At 35.6% G+C, this 27,583-nt stretch overlaps 1 protein-coding gene across 7 annotated transcripts in view; it reads right to left on the minus strand.

The window, feature by feature from the left end:
- Nucleotides 1–27,583, minus strand: part of ANKRD12 (ankyrin repeat domain 12) — a 59,517-nt gene that overhangs the window by 23,941 nt on the left and 7,993 nt on the right. For 3 of the 7 annotated variants that reach the window (XR_014952856.1, XM_021525174.4, XM_085571915.1), the window contains exons 2-5: nucleotides 16,481–16,618; nucleotides 10,109–10,256; nucleotides 2,608–2,754; nucleotides 1,384–1,584 (exon numbers count right to left, since the gene is read on the minus strand). The exons of 1 other annotated variant lie outside the window; for it this stretch is intronic. Coding sequence is in view for 4 of the 6 variants with exons in the window: in XM_021525174.4 (XP_021380849.3) it covers nucleotides 1,384–1,584; nucleotides 2,608–2,754; nucleotides 10,109–10,256; nucleotides 16,481–16,567 (583 nt within the window). In the remaining 2 variants the exon portion in view is untranslated. Of the gene's footprint in view, nucleotides 1–1,383; nucleotides 1,585–2,607; nucleotides 2,755–10,108; nucleotides 10,257–16,480; nucleotides 16,619–27,583 lie in introns of those variants that run through there. 3 more of the 7 variants (XM_085571916.1, XM_085571918.1, XM_085571919.1) reach the window with 3 other exon arrangements.

A 27,583-nucleotide genomic window follows, 5' to 3' on the forward strand; every position in this document is an offset into this window, starting at 1 on the left:
AAGTGTCATGGTTTTCTCTCTCCCTCTTCCTGCACGAGAGTTTGGGAGGGGACATAGCCAGGACAGCTACCCAAATATATAATCCATACCACAGGATGTCATGCAATAGAAGTTCACTAAAAGGAGAGGGAAGGAGGGTAGTTTGTACATAATGGCATTTGTCTTTCCAAGCATCTATTACACCTGCTGAGGTGTTGCTTCCTGGGAAGGGACTGAACATTTGCCTGATGATGGGAAGTAGTGAATAAATTCCTCTTCTTCCTTTGCTTGCACATGCAGCTTTTGCAATTCTTATTAAATGGTCTTCAACATGACCCACTTTTTCTATCTTATTTTCTCCCCACACCTTGTTGAGGAAGGGAAGTGAGAGAGCAGCTGGGTGGGTGTCTGGCAGCCTGCCAAGGTCAACCCACTACATCTCTTCAAGTGTTTCTATTATTCTCACAGTGATGTCTATGGGCCTGTCTTCCCCTGAACCTCCCCCTCCTTTTCTAAAATTGCTCTTGTCAACAAGTTCTTCTCATCTCCCCTCTCAACTTCTTTGAAGATCTCAGTTTTCTACTTCTGCTTGTCTTCTCTTCCTCTACATACCAATCCTCGGCAGCTTCATGTTCAAATACAAATTCAGCCCCTCTTCAAACCAAGAAATTACCAATCTGTTTCTTACCTAAAGATTTCAGTTCATCTCATTAATCACTTGAAGCCAAGTATGAGCTGACTAATTGTGTTATATGGTTCTTAGCTTCTCCCACAGGGGCCTGCTACCTCAACTCCTCTCAACCATTCCCACTGAGAACATAATCCAGACCCATAAACCTAAAAAATATTGTATATGTTACAACATAACAAAGCTCATCAACCATTATGTAAATCACAGCAAATAGTGACACATCAAAGCTATCATTAATCCAGCAGGACTAGATGAGAACTGCTACCATGCCATGCTCATCTGCCTTGGTGTGTATCAGCTGTCCCAGTGAAGACAGTGCACATCACAGCACCACCACCTCCACCATTACTGACTTTGCATCTCCTCACACAGCCCACAGTCTCACCATTTAACTCTGCCCAGCACAATCCTACCAAGTTCAGCAAGAACACAGAAATCTGTGTGCACAGATTTCTGCCAATACCCACTGCCCCGTGGCCCTGAACACAATGGAAACCCCTCAGTATTAAAACACTGCTCTAATCACTGTACTAGTGTACTACTTTGTTCTAGTGTCCCAGTACTGCCACTGCCACTGGAAATGAAAACCACAATTTTGGGAATTTCTATGAAGTTATACTTTTTCATTTGTATAAAACATGAACTGAAAGGAAACCTCTGTTAACAACTTCAGTGTTACCTTTAATTGAAACAGTTAAAAGTACTCAACTTACCTGCAAAATCTTTTACATTTACATTTGCACCTAATCTGATTAGCTCCTTGACCTGTTTAACATCCCCTCGAATTGCTGCCATATGTAGAGGAGTTTCCCCTCTTTCGTTTCTCTTGTTAACTTTATCTTTTTGTCTTGAAGAAGAGGTTGGAGTTTTCTTTTGTGTTGGTGTTGTTTGTAAGGAATGATTTAAGGTGGAATCTACAAAACAAGTTTTTAAATGGTCATTATTAAGTTAATTGAAGTGAGGTGAAATAAAAAAATTGTAAACACTTGCCTTCAAAGATGATAATGACCAGAGAATAATTATATTTAAATAAAAGACATTTCACCCTTCACAGGTGTCAGCACAATGCTGATTTCCAATGTGAAAAAGGGCATTTTGCAAAATCTTACTATTTTAAGCAAGTTTCTAGGAGAGATGAAGTCTATCCTAACTACAAGGTTCACATACTCTGGCATAAATTCTCCTGAATCAAGACAAGGTGAGATAACCCAGATCAGTATCTATGCTGCTTCCCCTTCCTCTAGTAAAATTCCACTAAATTTTTCTGTAGTGGGATGCCATCTTAAAGAATTACAGTCTGTGTATTTGTACTACATACAAATCCTCAGCTGTAGCAACACAGCTGGGTGGACTGGACAGATCCTTAAGGAAACCCAGTCATTTGCTTTTAAACAGCAATTTCGTAAAAAATTTATACCTGTAGAACATATACATACATAAAGATTTTTTTAAAATGCAGCTGGACCAAGGACAGTTTGAAATGGTTTAAGAACTAAATGAATTAAGAACAAAATGTCTTCCCTCTCCCATTAAATCAGAAGGAAATTGTCCCATTTCCTCCTAAATTAAAATCCTGCTCCAAAGTGAGAAAATGAAATAATAGTTAAGCTTCAATAAAAGTCAAAAAAAGAAAGTATTTCAGGCTTTAAACAATCCATACCAAACAGTGTCTAAGAGGCAAAAATAAACAAAGGAAGAAATAAAATTTTCAGTTTTTACAGCTATCACAGTGCAAAACTTTTCACATGAATTTAGAAGATCAAGAATTTTTCACCAGATTAATAATCCATGTGAAATAAATTTTAACATAAGTATGAATGATTTAAAATACGTGAAAAAAAGCAAAGATTTGTGAAAAACATCAGTGATCTGAATATTCTGACTAGGACAGAATTAAACAGGCAGGAGAAAGAAAACTGTTAACTCTGTAAGATCACCTGGACTGTTGTCTCTTGCTGTCATCTGCATGAGAAGTGCCATCTGTTTGCGCTCTGACAGAGGGTAACCAAAAAGAATGCTAACAGGTGCTGATTTCTTATTCCCAGCATCCTTCTTCATTTTCTTTTTCTCCGGACCTTCCTTCTCTAGAAACAGGAACATTTCAAGACTCAAACTGCAGTTCCATCAGTATATTTTTCTAAAAATAAAACCATCCTCTTAAGGCCTGTAAACTCGTGATTGTTGACGTGTGATGAAAAACAGAAATTACACCTCTAACTTACTGCATTTGCATTAGTGTTGGTTACCAGTTCTAATCATATTAGGATAATAAACTACTGAGATAAAGCACTTAAAGCTACAAACAGGATTACCAAAAAATTCTTAACAGATGAAAAACCTGTTTCATAGGAGCAATGCTATGTATGTCACAACTTCAATTCTCAGAGATTAAAGTCAGGAATTTAAAATTTCTGTAAAACCAGTTGGTCAGCTTTGAACATTGAATACAGATCTGAGATTACACTCTATTCTACTTCTCTCAAGACACCGTGTTAAACATTAGGAAAAAAGTAGTTAATATTGGTATCTGCTAAGTAATTGGTTAAAAGATTGTTTCTCTCAAACTCATCCTGGTATTTTGAGCAATTTGTTCTCCAGAATTCATATCCTTCAAAAACATACAGCTATTGTATATACATAACTTATTTCCTTTTATCAATATTTACGGAAACTGTTTAATATTTCATCTCCAAGTTTTAAACCAGGAGCTAAAATTACACATCTGAGTAAACACATCAAAAATAAAACAAAACTAAACTCCCACCAAAACCAAAAAACCCTGTCATCTACAAAAGTAGAAAACCTTAAAACAGAAGACTCCACTGAGAAAAATGTCACTGAACTTCTGCAGAGATAAAAATTAGAATCTTAAGTCCCTTTGAGGTTCCTAGTTATCTTTTCACTTTCTACGGTTCTGCCTCCTTTCTTGTTCCATTCTTTTCCTCTCAATGGATTTTCTGCCTTCCTAACCTTCTCTAAATCTCACTTTCTAGGCCTGATTACAGACACAAGCCCTAGTAATTCCGTGCTTTTGAGGCACAGGAAGGCACATCTTCAGTTCTTATCTTGAATTCCACACTGACCCATAAGAAACACATGATTTTATGGGCTAAACAATTGCCAGCAAGAGTATTTAAGACTATAAATGGAAAGCTACAGACCCATGCACATATTTTAAAAACTTCTATAAATTTAGCCATCACGTTTAAAAAGTAAACAATCCCTTTTACAGAATCAAATTATTTTTTCCTAAACTGCAGGCAACTCACAGTCTTGACAATCTAAAAAATTAATTTAATATTCAAATCAACAATATTTCTGTTGTGCCCGATTGGTAAAAACATCTGCATAGGAAAATAATAAAAAAAAACCTTTACAATAAAATTGTACTTTAAACTTTTCACTGCAAGCATGCTGTTCTTTCTGCAAAGATAAAATACAGCACACTCTTTACTGACTAATTTAGTACTTCCATCGAAATAACACATTTAAGATTGACCAGCACAATCAGATATTTTTTAGCATATGCTATGGAATACTCATGATTCTTTCCTTGAAAAACACATTTATTTTCATTCTGAATTATTCCCTACTATTTTATAGCTATTTTCAGCTTGAGAAAATAATGTATCAAAATATATGAAATAAAGTTTTTTATTATCTAGGTTTCACTCATATATATCGGGATTGTCTGAGTTTTTTGGGTTTTACTTATGTTTTTAAATTAACATAACTTATTCCTGCCTCATGTTCAGTGATCCATTTCAGTGGTAAATTATTCTTCTATTACATTTTATTAACACAGTGTTTGCAAAGTGTTCCTAGATCTTACAAATTAAAGCACCAAATAAGAACATAAGTGTTCTCACTGAGTTATACTGTAATTACTCATTTACTGCTCAAAAGGAGACACAATTTTATTAAAATGGATATTGGACTTCATATATGCTGTCAGTAAATCTAAACAGTTCAATTAATAAAAATCAACATGTCTCAAGATTATAGCAGGTGCACCTGATAATCCCCCCCGAGATCTCATGGACATGACCTGGTTTTGACAAGAGGGGTGGAAGAAAGCAAAAAAAACCAAAAAACAAAAACAAAACAGAACAAAACTAACAAAAACCCCCCAAACAAACAGAAACCCCAAAACTCAAACCAAACCAAAAAACAACAACAAGAAAAAAAGCCAGGAGAGAATGAGCAGGGCATATAAAACAGAAAGTTTTATACATCAAAAAATACACCAACGTTCCAAGAATACTATCACATAGTACACTACACTTTAACAAGAGGAGAGCAACTTAACATTCAGGAGCTTAAACTTACTAGCTATTCTTATCTTACAGTAACAGAAAATTTCACCACTGTGAACTTGATATTTCTATAATTCGAACAGTAACAGCTTCCCTAATAAAGGAACAGAATCAGTTTAAGATACTAAGTTTAGGTAGAATTTAATGTATAAATTGTCTATGAAACTCAGTTAGTTTGGGGTTTTTTTCCAATTTTTATACTTTGTTTTTAGGTCCTATGGAATACAAGTATCTTCTTTCACATTCACATTCTCATCACTTTCTGCTGTTCTTCAGCAGTTAGAAATTAACATAATGGTTAGAAATAGAACATAAGAGATTTTTTCACTTTTTATTAAAAAAATAAAAACCAGAACTCTTCAAGTGGCTTCATGTTCAACCACCTTTATTAAACAAACTTCATAATACACAGCTAAATCCCCCTGGACTATATCTCTTTAATATTTCCCTTGGCAACACAAGCTTTTCACTGAACACTTAAATTATTTTGAAATACTCAAGTTATGTCAAACAGGAATTCAGGAGTATCTGAGCACTTATTCGTAAAAGGGCTCAATGGAATCCACCCACAATACTTAAAATGCTCTGGCCCAAGGAACATCAGAGACATTGGTGATTGTTTTAGGATAATTTATGCATGACACATTTTTTGTTGCCTTGGGACAAAATCTGTCTGGTTTTTTGTTTGCTTGCTTTTTTCCCCCAGTCGGATAAATTACAAATACCCACTCAAGTAGTTTTTAATGTTTTGGAAAATTAAATTATTAAGTAATGTAATACATGGATTTCTCGAAACAGATCATGCCAAACTAACATTTGGTATTTCATTTGGTAAAATAATCACCTCAGTGGATAAAGAAAATTAAGCAAAAACCCCCCAAAAACCTCAAATTCAAACTTCTGGGCTCGCTCATCTTTCTCTGTTTTTATATAAAAGACTCTCAGTTTAGTCTAAATCATAAAAAATAACAGGATCAAAAAATAGGACCATGAAAAATTAAAATATTAAATGCTTGAAATAAATTTTATGAAGTCATATGATTGAATGATACACAACCAAAGAAAAATACATTCATTGCTAGGTCAAGACCTAGATACAGATGATGAGGTTCAGAGATAGAGTTTATGGAGCTCTGTGTGATCATTGCAACCTCACTGAAGTTATTTCCAAGAGAAACACATCATGACTGGCTGTGTTTTCTACCCTCAGGGAAAGAGAAAGCTTAGAATGTGATGCGGAGACCCCATAGTGCATTTAACAATGTAGAGATTTCAAGATACTATTGTGATACCTAATTAATCAAGTTCATGACATATTTATTTACTGAAACCAACACACAAAACCACCTCAAGTTTCCTGTCTGTAGCCCAAACAACAGTTAAACCTGTTATAGCTGAACAATAAGCCCATACCCAGCAAGCAGTGTGTGAACAACACTTCCACTAACCTCTGTAACTACAGAGAGCATGAGCACAGGAATTGTGTTACTGTGATATACCCATGCAACATCAAGAAATCAGTTGTTTTGCTCTTCTGGATGTCAACTAAGTGCTAAAAGAAATATGACTGTGCCAGGTTTGGACTGCTTTAAAGACTGAAATTGAAGAGGTCAGAAAACAAAACCAAGATTCTGCTATAAACAGTAAATCTGGAGAACATAATTTCCAAGAAAGATCAACAAATTGCTGCATTCAGTGTAACTGTAACTCGTTGCTCCTGAATAATCAACTCTTTAATAAGACTCTCTTTACAATGGAAAGATTTTTAGGATCTGCAGTTATGTTTAATTATTATGAAAAATTCAAATTTCTCTCTTCAGACTAGTAAGGTAGAGAAAGCAAACAAATCTGACCTCTGCAAAATCAACACTTGTCTATTGTTCTTATTCCAATAACCATAGCAGAGGCTACTTAAAACTAACCAGAATCATAAATAAGAAAATGTAAGTAATTCTGTTAAGTAGTCTAAGTAACTGATGGCCTTTCAATCAATCAATGGATTGGGAGACTTAAAATCAGAGAATTTATTTTAAAATATATGAAAAAGAATTCTGCTTTGATCATCCGATCCAGCAGTTTCAATCAAAGCTTGCATATAGACTCCTACATAATATTTACTTATAAACAGGCTAAAGCTATACTGCAGTATAAATAAATATGCCTGCAGGATGTATACATCTGTTTTGTGGTTGCTCTGACCAAGAATGGGGATGTCACAACAAAGCCTTCAGTTTCGGGAAGCCACCACAGCCAGGGGAGTGTCACAGCCCTGTACAACAGAAGAAACACAACAGGATGCTGCTGACAAAGACAGGGACAGAGTGTCCTTCCAGGTGTGTCCTGTTCCCAGGGGCCTCTTCAGAGGGCCACAGCTCTCCTGGGACTGACATTGTCTTTCAGATCTGCGCAGACTTGGCAGCTCCTGCAGCCTTCTCAATGGCACTGCAGGACCACCTTTACGCAACTGGCTGCACTCCTCGTGGGTATTAAATTGTTAAGACTCAATCTTAAAATACTGAATATAAATTTATTGCAGCATTTTCTTAAGAAAAATAAAAAAAAAAATTAGATAAAGAGGTGGGCTATAATTGTTCTAGATGTTACAGTACTCTACAAATGCTGTTTGGTTGCAGTCTTACCAAAACTGACTGGGTGTAAAATGTACTTTGTTTATAGTGTTGCAGAAATCAAAAAATCCCCTAAACATTTCTGTGTTATGTCAACATTCATTCTGGCTGTCCATGTTCATTACCGCTTGCAAAATTCTGACAATACCTGAAACAAACAAACAAAAAGAACCCCAAAAAACCAAACCAAACCAAAATAAAGCCCACCAGAAAAAGGAACAAAGGAGGAATTTTTACAAAAATCAGTAAAAAAAGAAAAAAAATTAGTTTATGGAAGACCCTGGAGCTAGAACCAAGAAAGTTTTAATGATGTAAAGCTCTAAAAATTAGGTATCCCCATTCTTTTACTCATTTACATGCCTAAACAGGATGAAATCCAATTATCTTGGAGTTTCTACAATCAGCTAGTAGTCTTATATTGTATCTTGGGGACAAATAATTTATTAAACTATTAAAAATTTTGAAGTACTTCTAGCTACTTTTACATGTAGGGATTTTTAAATTCAGCCATTTTTAAAGACCTTGAAGCTGATAGGAAGGTTTTCTTTTTTCCCCCTCTGTGTCTGGTTACATTCTCATTTCCAAAACTTTCTTCCTTCTCAACATTTGCCATTCTCTGTCCATAGCTATCAGGGAGACATTCTGTCAGAGGTAACAGTTTAGCTCAGTGAGAGCAAAGCTTTTCCATGTATAATGCCACATTTGTGCCAGAAGCAGCATTGCATTTCATCATCACTCATGTCAGTCCTAATCCATGTCAGTGACAAACTTGGTACCAGTGTGTCTAATTCCCAGTAGTCTAATCTAATTGGTTAGGCACAGAATCTACATTACAGGAATATTTTTTTTCATCCTAGCAATACTCCTGTTCTGAAGTTTCTAGAAGGTTATGTACCAAGTTTCCCACCTGCAAAAGGGCAGTTGCTCTAAGCTCCCTCCCTTAGCAGAAATTAAATGTTCATCAAGCTCTGATGCTTGCCAGCACAGTTAAGAGCTGTGAGCCTTCTACTTTTATGTCAAATATACCTTGCCCCCACTTGAACTGTCTATTTCACCTCCCTGCTACAACTTCTGACAAAAAAATGTTGTAGCATTAGCATTGTGTTTTTGTGCATGTCTAAGTGTCTGAAGTAATCAATCTTGTTTGTGGCAACTGTAACAATAGATGCTATAGCAAAAAACACACAAAAAGTTCTGATACTTTACAAGATGCTTGGGATAATGACGTATTTAAAGCTGATGGGGGTGGGGAGACATGACAAAAGATTTTCAGAGAAAACTTTCAATAAATATTTAATATGACATCTAAATACATTTACTTCCATTCCAAGAAAATAGTTATGGTCTAATATCAAGCAAAAAATTTAATAAATCAGGTGCTGGAAGCATACTTCTAATTTAGACATGGTCTTTTCAGAATCAAATGGCATTGTGAATACTGCAAGAATGCTGTAAAACCACTGGGAACAGAACTAAAGCCAAAAGCATTGTTTTGTAATGTGACTATTTCAACTATGGATTTCATACTGAAGTCTCTTTACAGTAATAAAAATATGTATGTATTATCAAGGAGTCAAATCTGCATGAAATCAATCCTGAACAAAAATTAAACTCACATTAGGTATACGCTTCTACTTTACATTTAAATCTACGCATATTAAGGGAACCAACTGGAAATATTCCAGGGTCATGGAAATATTCAAATGTACAATAAGCAATGTATAAAAAACTGTAGCACTGAGCCTTTGAGACATTTAGGGAATTTCAATGCATTCTGCTGGCCATGGATACTGTTTGGTTATCAACTGAACTACTATTGCACAATGACACAGAAAATAAATTACCTAAACCCAGAGAAAATTGTACCTCTTGGAATGTATCCAGCTTCCTTCATCTTGGTTTGAAAAGAACTGTGTTAAGAATGGCAGTTTGAAGCCTTGAAATCAGTTCCAATATAAATAAGAATCTGGGAAGAACTACTTAGCCTGTGCAGAGAAGGTACAGATCACAGGAACTTGAACTGAAAGGAAAATGTGCTCTCCATGACTAATTTAGTTAGCCCTGTCACCTTAGCAACCCTTTCTGTGAAGGACAGTCCATCTACGAATCTATCCAATGCTCCTCCCCAAACAAGGCTATGAAAGACTGACAGCTGTGTCTCAAATCAAGACATTCACATGGTTTTTCATCTGTTTAAACAAATGGACCTCTAGGAATGACAATATGAAGAAAGATTTGTTACTGAAACAGAAGGAAAGAATGAGGTTAGGAAACAACTGGAGAATATAGATCAACTATGGTGGCATGCTGGCCATTGCTAATGACAGGATGAAAGCCTATCAGACTGAGATGCAACAATCAGAAGGAAGCAAGCATATTTTATACTTAGTATTCTTTTTAAGGAGAAAAAAGAAACAATGTAAAAACATACAGTTAATTAAGTCAGGATGTATTTTATCAACAAATAATTAGGTAAGGAAATAAAAAGGTTCTACCTGTGTCTGAATTGCGATCTTCATTTCTGGATGGACTAATAGTAAAAGGAAGTTTACGTTTCATGGAAGACTTTTCTTTCATCTCCTTCCCCACATCACTCCTATCCACTTTTGGAGTTTTGCTGTAGGATGCAATCTTGTCCTTGCTCTAATATAAATAAAAAGTATACTAAGTAATTTTTGCATAAAGCAGGATAGTCTTATAATGTATACAAACTGAAAAGACTGATATGTGAGAATGCACGTGCTTGTGTATAAGTACGTGTATTGCAAAATTTTGTCAGTAAACCAAATAATCAATTGTCATTTCTTTTTTAAATAACTAACTTCTATGTTATTTCTACTTTCAGATACATCACTGTAGAAATGCTGTTCAATATTAGAGGCTTAATTAATCAGCAAGGGAACAACATAAACTGAACAAGAATTTGCCAAGTCTTGATGACCACCCCAATTTCCTTTCCTGACCATAACAATCCCATTAAAAGCCCACACTGCAATTCAGGCTGTGAATTGTAAACCCCCAAAAGCCCTTCTAGTTACCCTCCCCTGCTTCCACTCACACCCTGTAGTCCATCAATAGAGAATTCCCTTTCTATTTCAACAATAACAGTGTAATGTTTCATTTGAGAAAAATCTATGAAGAAATGTTTTAAACTGATACCAAATTTAGATGAAAAAAAGGTACAAGCTACTTGGATTCTTGAGTTGCATAAATCTATAGATTTTGGCTTATAACCCATACTTGAAGTAAACAGAGAAAAATCCAAACAGGCTCACAATTAACTTATACTTGATTACTTCACTAATATAGGAGGAAAGAATGCAAAAGATACTAGGTTACTGTAAAGGCTGCTTGACAGAACCCTCTGAAAACCCATCATCTTAGCGACCAATAGAGTTGCAATGCAGAGACATGTTTTCTGTACAATACATGCTGCAGAAACAATTCTCCTCTCTATCAGCTTCACAACTCCAGAGTTTTATATCATTCTTAACACATGATCAGATGAAGTTACTAATAGATTAACTTCCTAAAGGCAGAAGAACATACACTGCCTTGCCAATCACTGAAAACCAAAAGGTTGGTCCTTGGTAATTCTGAAGATATATTCAGATTAGAGGAAAGCTAAAAAATAACTTAAAGTAGAGTTACAGTTCTCAAAGGCACCTTTTAAATTTTTTTTCCGAAAAACCAAACACAGGTAGGAAGATATCATCTGACATGCTGAGTTTAAAATGTTGCCATAAATTAGGCAGAAGTGATTAGAAAAAGAACCTGTAAAAAAACCCTATAACCTTCAGAAGACAAATATCTGTACAAGGGAAATTACAAAGAAGGCATTAGTCTGTATGAACAGAATTCCTGAGTAAAGTTTGCTGCCCTCAGAGAACACCTATCTTCTTCATTCCAAGTTTTTTAGAATAAAACCCACACACCAAAACCAAAGGCAACTCTCCTTCAAAACCCCAAAGGAAACAACACCCTCCTCCTTTTCTTTTTTTTACATGCTAGAACAAAAAAATTTAAAAACCCAAACCCCTAAGACTCCCTTGGGCCCTTGGAACATACAATGCCTGAGGTATTAGTTATGAAAGAAGTTAATCCATCTAACGCAAGTCATAATTTCCAAAAGCATCTCTAAGTTGGCAAGAGCAGATCCAAACTCCATTAAGCCTCTCCCCATCTTTTCCACCACACACACAAGTCTCTCACTTGAGCCCAACCTCATCAATAGATTTCTCATCCCTTGTTTCAAACAAACCAATTATTTCTACTATGTATGTGAATTTCCCACAATATGATGGAAGTGGCATAATTTTTTTTTTTTTGCTAGAATATTATTTTATGCTAGGTACTATGCAATAGAAGGGATGAACTAAAAAACTAATTTAGAATTTAAAATAATTTAGAATTCCTAAGCAGAAAACATTGGTTTCAGCTTGTTTAGTAGAAAAACAAACAAAAAACCACAACTTTTTGCAGTTGGTAATATTTAAAAATAATTCCTTTTTTGGGGGCAATCCTCAGTAAAATACATCAGTAGGTGCTCACAAAGAGTCACATGCTGCTTAAGTAATTTGACAGCTTTACATTTATTCTTAAATTACCTATATGTATTATGTTAAATATGACTGATGCACTAGTGTTTGAATAATGACTGAAAATTAATTTTGTGATAATCTAATTAGGATTAGAGACATTTCAAAATGCATACTTTCAGATAAATAAGAACACATAGAAAATTTTTAAAAAAAGGCTATGCATAGAATACACAGAAACTGAAGAAAAAGAGACTATTTTGTTCCTTAGCTACCATGGAAATAAGTGTTCAGCATTCAGTGGTGGACTTTCCAATCCAAAAGATGCAATGAACAGGGTGTTTGAGAAGTCTGTACAAAGTTGATCCTATTTATTACTTTTGGTGACAATGCTGAAATAGTGATACAATCAGATATGCAGACATCATCACAACTGAAAGAGAGGAAGAAGCAAAGAGCCCTGGCAAGGCAAATGTAAAATGACTGGCTGATTTGAAAAACAGTCTTAAATAAAAAACAAAATAGGAAAAGCCAGGATAAAACCAAGGTCCTACAAACTGATGCAAATAATTAACTGTACTGCTGTGTTAGAAGATAGAAAACTCTTAATGGCATCCTGGATTCAACTTCAAGTAAAGGAAGTAGAGGAAGTAGAAGTAGGAAGAGGAAGTGGACACCCTGCAGGTTAGACCAGAATTTCCATTCTCAAGAGGGAGCATTCACTGTTCCAATTGTTCCTGGTCATTGCAACAGCATGGACATCTCTTTCTCAGAGTCCAAGACAAGGTTCAAAACTCAGCATCAACAGATCTGTTGCATTACTTTAATGTGACCCATATAAGCAACCTAAAATGAAGTTCACATTTTTTATAAAATAATCTGTAAATCCTATGAACTTCCTAAAGAGGTTAATTAATCTCAAGTGAAAACTGCTAATCAGATAAAACACTGAAGACGTGTTGATGTTCAGAAAACTAAACTACTGCCGCAAAGTGAAAAGTGTTACATACTTTCCATGGCCACTACAGCTAGAGAACATTTAATGGCTTTAGACTGCAACAGGAGACTACCAAAGGTTATTTATCCTTCTACTAAGTATCTAACTCTATGCCAGTCAGCATAATTAAGTATCAGAATAAACTGCCCAAGGAGACGGGAATTTCCATCAGGCAAGCCTTTAAAGAAAAGGTCTGGCAAACATCTGTCAGGAACTGAGGACAGCTTATTCTACTCTGGGGCAAATGCATGAACTGGATCTGCATGTCTCAACGTTTAATGCATGCCTCACTGGAGGATGATGAGGAACACATTTTTAATCTGTTCCACAAGAACTGTCTCAGAAGGCTAACAAACAGCAGTCTGGACAATTTCTTGATATCCCATTCCAGCTCTATTGTCTGGTATTGCTACAATCAATGACAAGGCACAAAAGGAGACAACAGAGAGCCATATAATCTAGCAGATGTACTAAGCCCTGGGAGAACAAGCATTCTTTTTCTGCCTATCAAAGATAATTACATACTGAAGCATATTCTGTATGGTACTAAATGGTTTTGGGCACTATTGTTGTAGTCTTCCAAGGAGAGAATTAATTCTTTCAAACTCCAAATGTGCTTCTCCTTTGGACGAGATATCCATAGTTTACTTCCTGAGTTTGGCCATATAAGTATAAATTTGGATAAATTAAAATTTCATCATGTTCCTATGTTAACAAAGTGTCTCATGAAAATATTAGATGGTCTAGCTGCCGTATACACTTGTACTATTTTTTAATGCTTGCCAGATGAGCAAGTGAAATAAAAAAATACATATACCCTAAATTATATAAACTCAGCCTATTAACAGCAATGTTATTTCTAATGGGTTGTTGAGTTCTCAGAAGACCTAAACACATAGTTGATTCACATAGCTATTCACTGGTTGTTAGGGCTGCATAATAAGCATTAATTTCTGGACAAATATGAAAGATTATATCTAATAATAAGAACAGTAACTTCACTATATTTCTCTGTCAACAGCCAAAAGTGCACAATTAAAACCAGCTAAACAGTGTAAAAACTATGAAATGGAAATAAAACCCTGCAAGTGTTTTTTCTTTTATCCTATGCTAACCATTGGAATAGTCTTATGCCATTTAGATCATTATGGTTTTTATTTTGTGAAGGATGAGGATTTTTTAATGGAGTGGTATCCCTCAGCATTACTGTTCACTTGTAAGAGGCATTGTTTTTATGAACATTATTCCACACTAGGCCTTAGCAGTCCCTAACATCAATTACATTAGCTAATGATTCCCTAACATTTTTAATAATTCTAATGATTTAAGAACTGTAACTTTTAAATTCATGATTGTACATGCTTATGCACTGAGAAAAATCCTTATTTGCTTTACAGATATTTCCACTACCTTTTGAAGATACTTCATTAAAATTATCGCTATTGATTTGGCCTGGTCAATCTTTACTTCAGAGCTCTATGTTCATGTATGTAGTACAGATTTACCTTGATGACTTTGTGTTGTTCAAACTTGCACTTTGCTCTTAGCCTATTGCCTGCCAGATTTCGAATAATTTTCTTGGCTGAATCTAAATTATGACATTTTGGCAATATTTTCTCTATCTTTCCTAATCCACTCTGAAGAGTGCAGATTAGTCAAAAGCCAGTTGAACACTTCTGACAATTGTCCATTAGAGAACAGGTACATGACAGTTTAAGTGACTATTTAACATAATCATGTATTCAGTTCTCAAAAATACAACAACTCTGTTTATTATGCTAAAAACCTGAATACAGGAATATTAACTGAAACACTTATACTCTCCATTAATAATATTAATTCTCCATTTTTATTTATGATCTTATATTACACATTGTTTTGTATCATGGCATTCCAAACCAAACCCTACATAATTCTAATCTCAAGATGTCCACTGTACCAGGGTGACCAGTGAGCAGCATTGGATAGAACAGTGCAAGCAGTTTATCAGCTTACTTTTTGATATCAACTTGATCAGTCTATCACTGGGATTCCATATTCACAGCCTTTGTCGAACTTCCATTCCCTACTCTTCCCCTAAATTACTGAATGACACTTCAATTAACTTGACCACATCCAAACAAAGACCAGAATAAATAGAAAAAAAAAAAAAATTCAACATTATTTTGTCCCTTTACTAGTAAGCCAATTTCCTTTCCCCATTTTTTTCTGTTAACTTCCTCCTCTTATCTAAGTAGTTCATCAGAATGAGGACAAAGAATTACCTTTGCCTCACTTTAGCGGGACCAATGAAACAAACTAGAAAGAGACTAAAAGGTCTAAAGGTTTCTATGAATGTTTTTGGAAGATAAAAAGTTACAAGTAGATGCTGAATCTTCTAATCTTTACCTGTTTTTTAACCTTCTCCTGTCTTATATCCATTCATCACCAAATGGTCTTGCAGAGAATACAGATTTCAACACAAAAGTATTACCACACACAAACACAAAATCCTTTTCTAGGGAAGACGGTTTTACAGATTGCTGGGAAACAAACAGATTCTCTCTCTTTAGGGCCATATACATGTCACTCATCATTCTCAATGCAGAGGATTACTCCAGCTTCTGTTACTCATTAGTAGCACAGGTAAACACCTGGTCTATTGTACAACTGTACTAGGCAGACAAACTGGAGAACTGGATGATTTGAAACTTGCCTCCAGAACTCTCAAAATCATGGGATACTTCATATTTACAAACAACAAACCACCCTTCAGCATGACTGGACTTCCCATATTCCTTCATTCTCCAACACTCAAAAATGGACTGTACAATTTTTAGATGAGATTCCCTGGTACAGAGGCTATGCTACTCTAAAGCTTTGTGCAGCATTTGGCTTTTAAGTCCTCCCTCAAGGAGGGAATAAGCCCCTCTGTTACAAAGGAATACTGGAAACTGGTGTTTATCTTTGGTCTGTGCTCTGTCACAGGCCTTCACACCTGTTTTGTGTGTTTGTTACAGAGAGTAATACACAGTAAAATAAAGTACTGATTGTTGTTCTTGTGAGTATATGAAGATTTCAAATTAGCTAAGATATGGAGAGTATATACTAACTTGTATCAAATAAAACCAAAACATCCAGCTCCTTTTAAATTAACTTGCACATTACAATAAAAGGTGAATTATGTCTCACAGTTTAACTTACTGTTAAATAAATGTAAAAATGTATAACTGTTTTCAATACTGAAGGTATCAGAACACAGATTCATAATTATTTCTTCCAATTACAGCAACAAAAATCATGAAACATACTTCATTTTACTGAAATTAAATGGGGATTAATAAAAATTTTACCTTTCTTGCAGTTGTTTTTTCTACCATGGTGCTATTGCTGTCAGAATTTTCAACTTGAACTGTTTTTGTAGACCCAAATTTGGGCATTTTATAGCTGTTTAGCTAGTTGTATCTTGTATCAGTGGGTTCATCCTGTGTCTGAAAAACAAACAAACAACATTACATAAATATACACACTGCAGTGTCATTTCAGGACAAATGTTACTGCAGATGGTAGCAGAGCTGAATAGTACCCCAAAAAAGATGATAATAATGATACCTGGCTTCAAGCATCTTCCTCACATGCAGCTCAAACCTTGGGGCAAAACCCCAAAAGGTCTAACATAGCTGATGCTGGGGACTGTGTAATGAAAAAAGCACCAAGTCAGCTGCTAAACGACCTCATCCGTCTAGCTTTACCTTCATGTTAAACATCCTAAGGCTTAGAAAGATGATGAAGATTTCTAGCAACACTGGGGAGAGAAATAAAGCTTCCTAGCCTGGTATATTTCAAATTAGTATGGAAAAAAAAGTCCAGTTTTGTTATTTATGATCCTTTCTGAATCAAGAGATAACTGTTAGAAGAAAAATTTTCTAAAGCTTAAACCTGGAACTAGAAACCTCGATTTCCACTGTCTATCAAATCAATTACATAGGCCACTTCTAGAGACAGATATATATCTATACAAAGCTCCAAGAGCTGTGTAGTGTTTCATCTCCATGGTATACCAAACAAGTGTCACTACAGATTCACATGACGGAAGAGGCCCAACTTGCCTCTTCCACAGCAGGAAGAGCCACCGTATTTGTAAGAATGGCTGAGAGGAAAGGTCACATAAAAGGTAAAACTGCGTTTGACAGCACTTTAGAGCTGGTGACCTTTTATGGGTCTTTTTGAGTTGATGTATTTTGTTACAAGTATTTACATGATCACAATCTTACTGAGTTGTTGTAATTTCATGCCTGATCAAGTCATCATTTCAGGTGCAACACTTCTATTTGTTGCTTTATCATCGAGACTTTGGGATCATCATGTAGCGAATTTGCTGCTGTTTTAGGACCATGGCAACTATTTTGGTTTGACACAGTTAACCGACAACAAATCCAGTGCAGGTGACTTTGAGAAAACTATTTTGCACACTACACCTGACATATGAGACATTGATATTCAAACAAACTTTTCTAACATCCTGCCCACACATCAATCCCCTACAAAACTTAAACCAGGGAAAATTAGAATATTTGTCTAAGATTAATACTACAGTGTAACACACTACTTTCTTAATCTTCCAGAATAGGAGGGGAAGAAAAGTTCAAAAAGCTAAATTCCTGAGACGTAGGAAATGTTGCACTAAGGTCTACTGTTTTCCTCTACACCTGAGGTTTTTTTTTTTTGTTGGGTTTTTTTAACACTAACCACAAGCTTATGAAAAACAGGAAGAGATTAATTAGAAATAATTTCACATTCTATAACCAGAATCTTGTCTCCACTATGATACATGATACAATATTGTGAAACTCATACTGTTCTGCTCTTACCTAAGACACAGGAAACATTAGCATATTCCCTTCATTTATGGAGTGTTAACAGGATTTATGCAGCCTTACTGATACAGAGAGCAATTGTTCAATTTTAATAAATATTAAAGTACATGGTTATAAGCCTTTTGTTTTTAGTCAGTTTTTGTAACAGCTGCAGGAATAAAAAATGGTTACCAGTTCAAAGAAGACAAAGAAACACTACACTGAGTTTCCTGTAATTTACAAAAATTTTCCTTAATCCTAAAAGAAGCAACAAGTTACTATCTTCACAGAATACTACTGTGCTAATTACACCAAACATAGCGTATTACCATAGTAGCAAATATCTGTTCCCATGGGTTTAAAAAGTGACAAGTCATAAATCTGCTTTTGCTCATTTAGCCTCTCAAATCCTCTCTCTAAATTTCATTTGTAACAATTCCTATTTATATATATCATGATTACAACTACTTTTAAAAAATCAATGGGTCAAAGTTTTCTTTATTATTTTAATCAGAATATTTCTCATTGCATATGTTGCTGTTTCCTTTCCTTCCTTTTTACTGCTACCTGACTCCCTGAAACTATCTCCATTCCTGCTTTGCTTCTCTTCCTTTCCTGGTTTCATATGCCATTCTTTGGTGTATGACAGCAAGAAGCCAAACTTAATGAGCTTAGTAAAATTTATTAGCTTAGGCTTGGCTCTCTTGGTCTCATTTGTCTCACCAGCAGGAGTTGCTCTTCACAAAAGGCCTCCCTGCATGTCTTACCTGGACAGCACAATTTTTTAAAGTGATAGAACAAAAAAACCCCAGCCTCAAGTATTGTATAGGGGCAAGAGGATTATGCACACACCTTCAAAATAGATTTCAATTAAAGGTATTTTTAATAATACATTTAGCTTAAGATACAAATAGAAGTAAATGAAAACAGAAAGCATAGGATGATTCAAATGATCAACAGGCAGAAGCAGATATGCAAGAAGCTCCACCTGAACATGAGAAGAACTTTACTGTGCAGGTGACAGAGCACTGGGACAGATAATCCAGAGAGACCAGAGAATCTCCCTCACTGGAGGTATTCAAAAACTCTCTGGACACAATCCTGTGCCATGTGCTCTGGGATGGCCCACTGTGGTCCCTTCCAACCTGACCCATTGATTCTGTGATCAAAAGTAAAAGTGAATTCATTAAATTCTTGACCCAAGTCAAATATGTTTTGGAAAAAAACCTGCTTTGGAAGTTCACTAAAACTGAGTGTCACATACTGGATTATCAAAGCAGAACCACCACACTGTAAGACTAACAAACAGCACTATTTTCATAAAGTGTTTCAAGTACCAGACTGCTGTTGCACAATGACTGTGCAAAATTTAAAACGGACGTAAATGCATCACATATTTGAGAAAAAGTACTTTTCATAAAAAGTAGATATTTAAAAAATCATTACAACATCACTATGGTGGCCAGAAATTTGGCAAACTATTCAATTGGTGATTACATAGTGTATAATAAAATTTTCTGTGGAAGAAGTAATTTCACTGACATTTCATCTTTTATTTCCATTTGTCTGGAGTTCAATGCCATTTCAACTCAAGTTCTAAACACGAATGCTTGCATTAATAGTGAAAATGTAGAATATTAACAGGGTCTTCCAGGGAAACCTAGATCTGTCTGCTTTGAGTTTTCCTCACAGCCATTTCTTAATGCAATTACTGGTTTATTAGACAATCTTGATGGCACATTTTGAATCACACTAAATTAAAAGTTAAAGTCTTTACATTCAAATTATTCTCCTTTGTCACAACAAGCAGTGTCCTCGCTTTTCATCTGACACACAGACACAGCTGTGCTTTCTCTTAAATAAACTGATTTCAAGCTTTTCAATAAAATAGAATTTGCTTCCCACTAAAGAAACTTCTCTGTATGTAACAAAATCAGATATACTTATTTTATGTTTGGATATCTTTCCTGCACATTCATTACCAATCATGAGTCATACTACTGGAAATACTGTTGAACTCTTCTCTCAATCATTTTTCAACTAAGGAACTAAAAATTCTATTTTCTCCTTGAAGTAACAAAGGTAAGCATTTAGACAGATCTATGGGCAGTGACAAAACACAAGGATTATTTAATATAAAAAGCCCTGGACAGAAAAAAAATTTTAAAAACAAAACAAAAAAAAAATCCCATCAACCACCAGAATTTCACATATAATTAGCTACAGAAAACTAGTGATATAATAAATCTCTAATGCCAACAAGTTACTGTATTAATTTGTATACACTTATATCTAGCACTTATGAAAAAGCTTGTCTTTACCTATGTACAAAAAAAAAAAGGGAATTCAAGCAGTACTACAACAGTGCTACTGCCACTGTCATTCACTCCTTTACATCTTTCAGTCTGTTCTTCCGAGAAATTAAGGGCCATGTGTTTGTGTTAGATGCATATGTATGATTCACTAATGACTTCCAAGCCTGTAGATGGATTTTCTTTTAATTTGACAGCAGCAGAAATTTTCAAATCTATTAAGCACTCACAAATTTCATGGGAAAAGGTGACCAGTGGATAAAAAGAATAAAAAAAATAATCCATCACTGTTTTTCACATGGGAAAAATGACCTTCATGACATACTGCCTGTAAGAAAACTGTGGATTGAGATGGCCTTTGCAAACCACTGTCCTTTTTTATCTAAGTTATGGGGGGAAGTTTCAGTTGAGACCTGCACATTACCAGAGTCAACAAGACACAAATTGCTAAGAAATTAAGCATTGTTAGTTCTGGTGCTCACTGAACTACTTGTTTCCTTTCTGGTTCAGAGTGTCTTCCCTTTAACATCTCCAGGACAATGTTACAGGATGCTTTGGGAAGGTTTTGTTTGGTAGCCCTGTTGAACATCTGATCTTGAAGGTTAGCTGCCTGCTAGTACTACATCAAAGCAAGGGGGCACAGCATTAACCTTCTATAAGAATACCAGTAATTGATGAGTTAATTTTCAAGAAACTGCATATACCCTCCTGCTCTAGAAAGCATCTGCATTTGAAAAGCAGGCATCTAGCAATCTTCTCAACTACCTCTGCTTTTCTGTATTTCTTATATCTTACCTCATCTCCAGGGAAGAAGAAAACCAAACCAAAACAAAAAACCAAAAAAAACCCAACGAAACAAACAAAAAAATCCCTCTCTTTCAATAAGGATTTACTCCAGACTGGGAAACAGTGAATCAACTCTACTAAATTTCTGCTATAAATAGTTGACAGGAATGCTTCGTAATGTTATAATAAAATCAAACTACTGAAAATGACAACTATGGCTACATATAAATTATCAAGAAGTAAAGAATTATCAAGAGCAGATCTGTAGAGTGGAACAGCTGGTAATAAAAATCCAAATTTACACTAGTCACATTCAGCAGATTTGCTCTGAACTACTTCTAGACCAGTTCCATGTACTAAATGCACATTAAAGTTTGGAGCACGTTCAATAAATTCCTAAACATGTCCCAGCTTAAACTAGGAAGAATCAAGCTCTGAAAACATTACACTTAGCAAACTAAACTACAGTGAGGAGAGAGGATAGTCACTGATTTAAACTAAGACTGACCTGATTTTCTCTTAACAATCTCCTCCTTCCCAGTCCTAGAAATTTGTCCCTTCCAAGTTTATTTTGAAATGACTGGTATGATCTAGATCTCAAAGCTATTAAGAGCCTACCAAAGGAAAAATAAAGTTAGTGGGTGAGTACAAGAGAGATGGCTAAGAACAGCTGAACTGAGGGAAAGGCAGGCAAAAGCTAACATTACATATTCTTCTCAGAGAAAGCCAGCTGGCCAACCCGTATGCACACACTGACTAATTAAGAAGTATGTAGGTAGCTCACGCCTAGCCATACCAAATGTTATCTGCATTCTGGTGGGAGTGTGTCAAAGACAGATGAGGTTAACACCCTGGGAGAAAGGGAATGGGTACAGTACAAAGGACGAAAAAGATAGAGAAAACTGATATTTTCAAATCCTGTAAGAAGCAGAGTTTTAGCAAAAAGATGTTCATTTAACTAAGTTTAACACTCTGTGTTCTTTTTTCTTCTTAACAGGAAAGGGCAAACGACTTCAGTATTTCACAACAAAAGCATCCTTCAGCAAACAACTCAGAGAAGGGATTTCCTTCCAAAAGAGAGGTTAACTAATTATTAATGCTAAGTCAAATGTGTTATGGGAGATCTAACAGCGCTGCCAGTTTCTTCTTATGGAACTCAGTCCTACATACAGTTACTCAACCAGGGTCAACTGCTACACAATGAAATTACTCCTGGTAAATTAACATGTAATCAGATCAGCATCTACCTTTTCACCTACAGTGTCCAGTAAGAAAAAAGGGTTTAAGGCAGAACAAGAGATTATTCAGGATACTTCCCTTAGAAGCTAGGGATGTGCTAAGATGCACAAGACCAGCAATATGGTACTGTGAGGAAAGAGACCATTCAGGCCACAACACACATTAAGAGGGCAGTGAAGTCCAGTAGCACAGGACCAGGTTTTTCTGGGGTGCAATTTAAACACCATGTCTAAAAAAAGAACCTCTGTCTGTATTTTAACCTGGTATCTCCCACACAGAAATACATCTAAAGCTTCAGATTAGCCAAATGACAGAATGTGACTGTGACAAGGATGCAGTGGAGAGAGAGACTTGGGAGGACAATGCTGAGAAGGGATTGTCTCTGGGAGGAAAGCACAGGGGATTCCATGATCAACAGACAAATATATTTTCCCCAGAATACTTTTTTTCTGTGTTACAGAACACAAACCAGAAGCCATTAGTCTTGTCATTCCTATGCCTTATAAAAAAGCATGAGCATTCCATATCCTTTTTGTTTAAACTGAGAATGACCAGTTTATCCCTGTGGTCCATTTTCCACTACCTCCTTGGACAGACATACTTGCAATGAAGTCTCAAACATGGCTGATGTCTCATGAAAATGTCAAAATGATGGTAAAGAATGGGAAACTGCTGAGAGCAAGCACTTAAAAATCTCATCAGAACATTATACAAAACAGTGTTCTGAAAGGTCAAAATTTCAGGGACTACAGCCAGAAAAATATTTGTACCAAGGTCTTAATTGAAGAAAACTATATCAACACAGCTACTCTATAATCATTAGAGTAGTTTACTTGATCTACAATGAAGACACAAAAAAGGTCATTAAAGGCTTTATTTGAGCAGAAATAGTTTAAGGTTCTTGTGTTACATGGATCCCTCCAAAAGAGACTTCCTCTCAATCATTTAGCAACTAAGGGTGCTGCTGTAGTCCAGCACAGATTATTGCTAAATAGGATTAGGGAACATTTTAACTCCCTGGGTGCTAAAGTCAAAGTTGAATAGGTACAAAATCTAGACAGTAAACCATTTTTCCTAAAAAGCTGATAATACATTAGATATATGCAGCTATAATGGACTAAATATACACTGCAATACATCCCTACTGGCAAGCCTGCCTTCTGCTGCAGGCTAGAACCATATTATTCTTTACAAGCTCAAAGGAAAACACATTCTGCATAAGAAAAGATTAAATAAAAGGCTATTTGTGTACACTGTACTATTTGAGATTGTATTTTTACCATCACCACTTCCTGTATGTGGTACACACTATAATACCTTCAAATACAATGAACAGAACAATTTACCAGACTCTTTTTGCCCTGCGCTCCATGGTGTCTCATTGTACTCACAATTCAGTTCTCTGGCAATAGCCAGCAAATAAATTACTAACTACTACTGGCTTTAGGTAGTACACCAATTTAGTATTGTAGAGAGAATGTTATATGCAGTGGCTTTTGCGGATGAAAGGTGACAAGAACATTTTTATTTGGAAAATATTCACAAGGTCTTTTCACACAATTGCGACGGTTCAGTGCATGCACATTCCGGGTTATGATGAAAGAACTAAGCTCCAACACAGTCTCAAACTAATGCGCCTAAGGCAACAGTCTGTTGCTGTATTAAGTGCAAATGCAGTACCCAGCACGGACATGAGTCACAAATTTGGCAGATTTTACAACATTTGATGATAAAAATATGACAAAACATTCTTGGTTCAGAAGTGAGAAATTCTTTTTTATTACATTTTTTCTTCAAGATTTGCACAATACTTGACACAACTTTGTGGCTAGAACATGCAATGCTGGGATTAGTTCTACTTTTTTGCTATACCTATTGTGCAATCTTAGAAACAGCACCTTACCTCTTCCCTGCAACAGTTTGCCATACCAGATTTTAGCGGATATATTAAAAATATTGAAGAAAACAAAGCATCAGCCTGATCAACATACATTTCAGAAATATGTGCCATGAGCTAAGTTGTATATATATATATATATACATATATATAGTGGAGACTCCTCAGATACTAGCTAACAGACAGAACAGATTAATTGTCCTATCAGAGAGTATACCTACATTTTAATTTGAAATGTTAAGATACTGAGATTCAAACCTACGAATTGTAGAAATCTTTCTGCAATAAGCAAAATAAACTACTTATTTGAACTCCATTTTATGAAGGTGTCCTTTGTAAAATAAAATGTAACAGTAAAACAGGCATGGGCAGTGACTACTCACAATCTCCAGAACAGCTTTTAATATACTCTGAAGTACTTACTCATCGCATGCCAGACTACACTATACAGGGAGAGGATGAAGTCCCTAAAAAACAGCCAACATTCAGGCAGCAAGAAAGATTTTCCAATACTTCAGCTGGAACTCACCACTACTTCCTACCAAAATAAGGAATGTATCTCATAGTCTAGGAATTTCTACTAGGAAGAGAAAAAAAAAAAAAGTGAGGACATACAACTCTATCCTATGCAGAAAACAAACAAAGCCTTTGCAGCAGTTTTGTTGCACTTGGCCTATATAGTTTCTTGGGCTCCTATAGATAATCCTACTTTAAGAGCCTGAGTTTACCTGTGCTTGGTTTCAAGTGTCAAGTTCCACAGATTTCACAACACTCTTAAATTGATCTCTGTGGTAGTAGTAGCAGCTATACTTGTCAACTTCTTTATAAAAATACTCTCTAATAAAGAGCATGACTGAATCTATAGCTTTCTAATCAACCTTTAGTAAGATTTATTTTTCCTCTTTTATTTTAACTAAACACTTATTTATCAAAGAATACAAGAACTTCACTGTACATAGAATTAAAGAATAGTTGAGGGGAAGAGACACGTAGAGGTCTGTTTAAGTCTCTCAGTTATCTAGTCAGCCAGACGTATTCAACTTCAGTTGAACTTTACACAGACCAGGCTGAGTTTGTTACTTGAGCAGGAAAACACAGTAAAAGAAGTATGGAAAGTACAAAATTTCCTAACTGTAGGCACCTATAAATCATATACTTCACAAGCAGCATACTGTGGAAGAAGAAAGAACTTTGGCCCAAGATTTAATTTACAAAATCCTATTCACTGATTGAAAATACCACATGCCAGTATGTCTTAGAGATGTGTTACATGGACTGACTTCAGACTTAAAGGTACTATGGGCTCATACATATGGCTCATTAGAGATCACGCTGCAGTAACAGCATGATCTGAGCAAAAAACTACTCCTCTTTCATGCCACAGCTTGTCTTTAGGAATAACCCTGCACCTTCCCAAAGCTTTTCTTGCAACTACATAATATTAAATATCAACCAAGTAAGGACTGAAACTTTTACTGGAGTAAATTGGGCATTTCCTGCTTCACAAATTCTCAACTAAAATTCCAAAATCTACCTATCAGACCTGGTGAAGTTTCAAAGAACAAATGATCACAAACAGCTGCAGGAAGTGGCTAAACCTGCTCCTAGAGAAAAATAATCTATTTCTCACTTTTAACATGATTCCTGCTATTTCAGCTTGTCTTGATTTCTACATTCTTAAAGGGAAGAAAACATCTACCATACCTTAAAAAAAAAACCCAAAACCAACATCCTAAATAAAAAGCAGCACCTATCCCAGCCAACTCCAAAGAAATTACCATTCATAAATCAAAACAAGGAGCATACCATCTCCCTTCACAAATATTAATTTCTTTTCACAATATTGCTGGAAGATGAAAATGCATTATTTCCTTTGTTTTACAGATGGCAAATTAGGTTGACAGAAATAATGAAGGGAAGAAAAAATGAAGTGAGGAGTTTGACCAATCTGCCACACTTGTAACATCAAAGACTTTATTTTTGAGATTATTTTGCATTAGATAGTAGTTAATACTTGGTTAGACCATAGCTACTACTGACTTAATTTTCAACTTCTGCAAGCAACCACTCTTTCTGCATGTCAAACAGTCTCAAAGCAGAAAACACTTAGCATGTGCTCATAAAAAGCCCGTAGCTCACACAAAATCCAAAACAGACTGAAAATAGGTAATTTTCAGGGTCCATGTTCAACTTCCTTCAACATGGGAACCTCTATTCCTGCAACCTCCTAAATTAGAGAATTTACTTCAGCTTCTGCCACAGGACTCTTCCCAGAGCGGTAACCTAGACTGTAGAAATGCATTTAACCCCAGACATTCATATAGTTTATCATTTAAAGTGGAATATTAGCCAAGACCCCATCAACTCATGATGCAATTCTGCTGTGTGCAGCAGGGCAAAAGAGCAATGCTGCTCTAATACAAAGCAGAAGGTAAAGGTTAGCCACACAGCAAGAAGTAGAACACAGCAAGAAGTCATGCAAATATGGACAAGAAGCACTTGTTTCTCTTCTTTTGCAACACACTCCTCCCATTTCCTTCCTCTACTTTCTCTGAAGTTTCCAGTCTCAAACAGATTCTGAGATCTTCCCACTACAGATGTCACTCCACTCATCAAAATTATGGGAGGAAAAAAAAAATCAAAGCAGTTTGTTGGTATCACACTTTTAAACTCATATGGAATTAATTACTGTTTATGTCTTCCCAAGACACTGCAAAAAACGCATAAAAACTAACATTTTGTCAAAATATCCTCGCAGGTGCTATGTCAACCAACTGAATATTGTTTGGCATGTAAGACTTAAAAATTACTAGCAGAGCATGACAGAGGAAAAGAAGAAGGATCCCAAATATCTATAAATGACCTTTAAAATTCTTCCACATGGATAACTGAACAGGAAAGAACTAAAAAAAAAAAAAAAAAAATAGTGTGACAGTCTTTAACATCTCACAGGAGTATTGAAGACCAAGTATCTAGAAAGGTCATTTTCAAAAGATGGGACACTCTCAAATAATTATTTAGATTCATGGATCCTAAACCTGTGTAAACCCATTTGTATCAAGACCAATCCAAGACACCAAGAAACCTCCAACAAAACCCTGTAAGGTGTTGAGGAAAGGTAGAAAGCAAAATAAGGAGGGAAGAGATGAATCCTTTTCCCAGATGACTCTTGTACAGCTCCCTTCTAGGATGCTGGACTCCTTCCTTTTTTAAAAAAACAGAAAAAAAAGAAAAAAAAAGCCTTAGAAATTAATCTGTTTACATAATGTTATTTAGGGTGAAAAAAAAAAACTGCTGACAAACACAGCCTGAACAAACAGGATAGCACAACCCTGAAAACATGTGAGCAGGGAAGACGGTGCTTTG

The sequence above is a fragment of the Lonchura striata genome, chromosome 2 (genome assembly GCF_050655825.1).
Source record: "Lonchura striata isolate lonStrDom1 chromosome 2, ASM5065582v1, whole genome shotgun sequence".
NCBI lineage: Eukaryota > Metazoa > Chordata > Aves > Passeriformes > Estrildidae > Lonchura > Lonchura striata.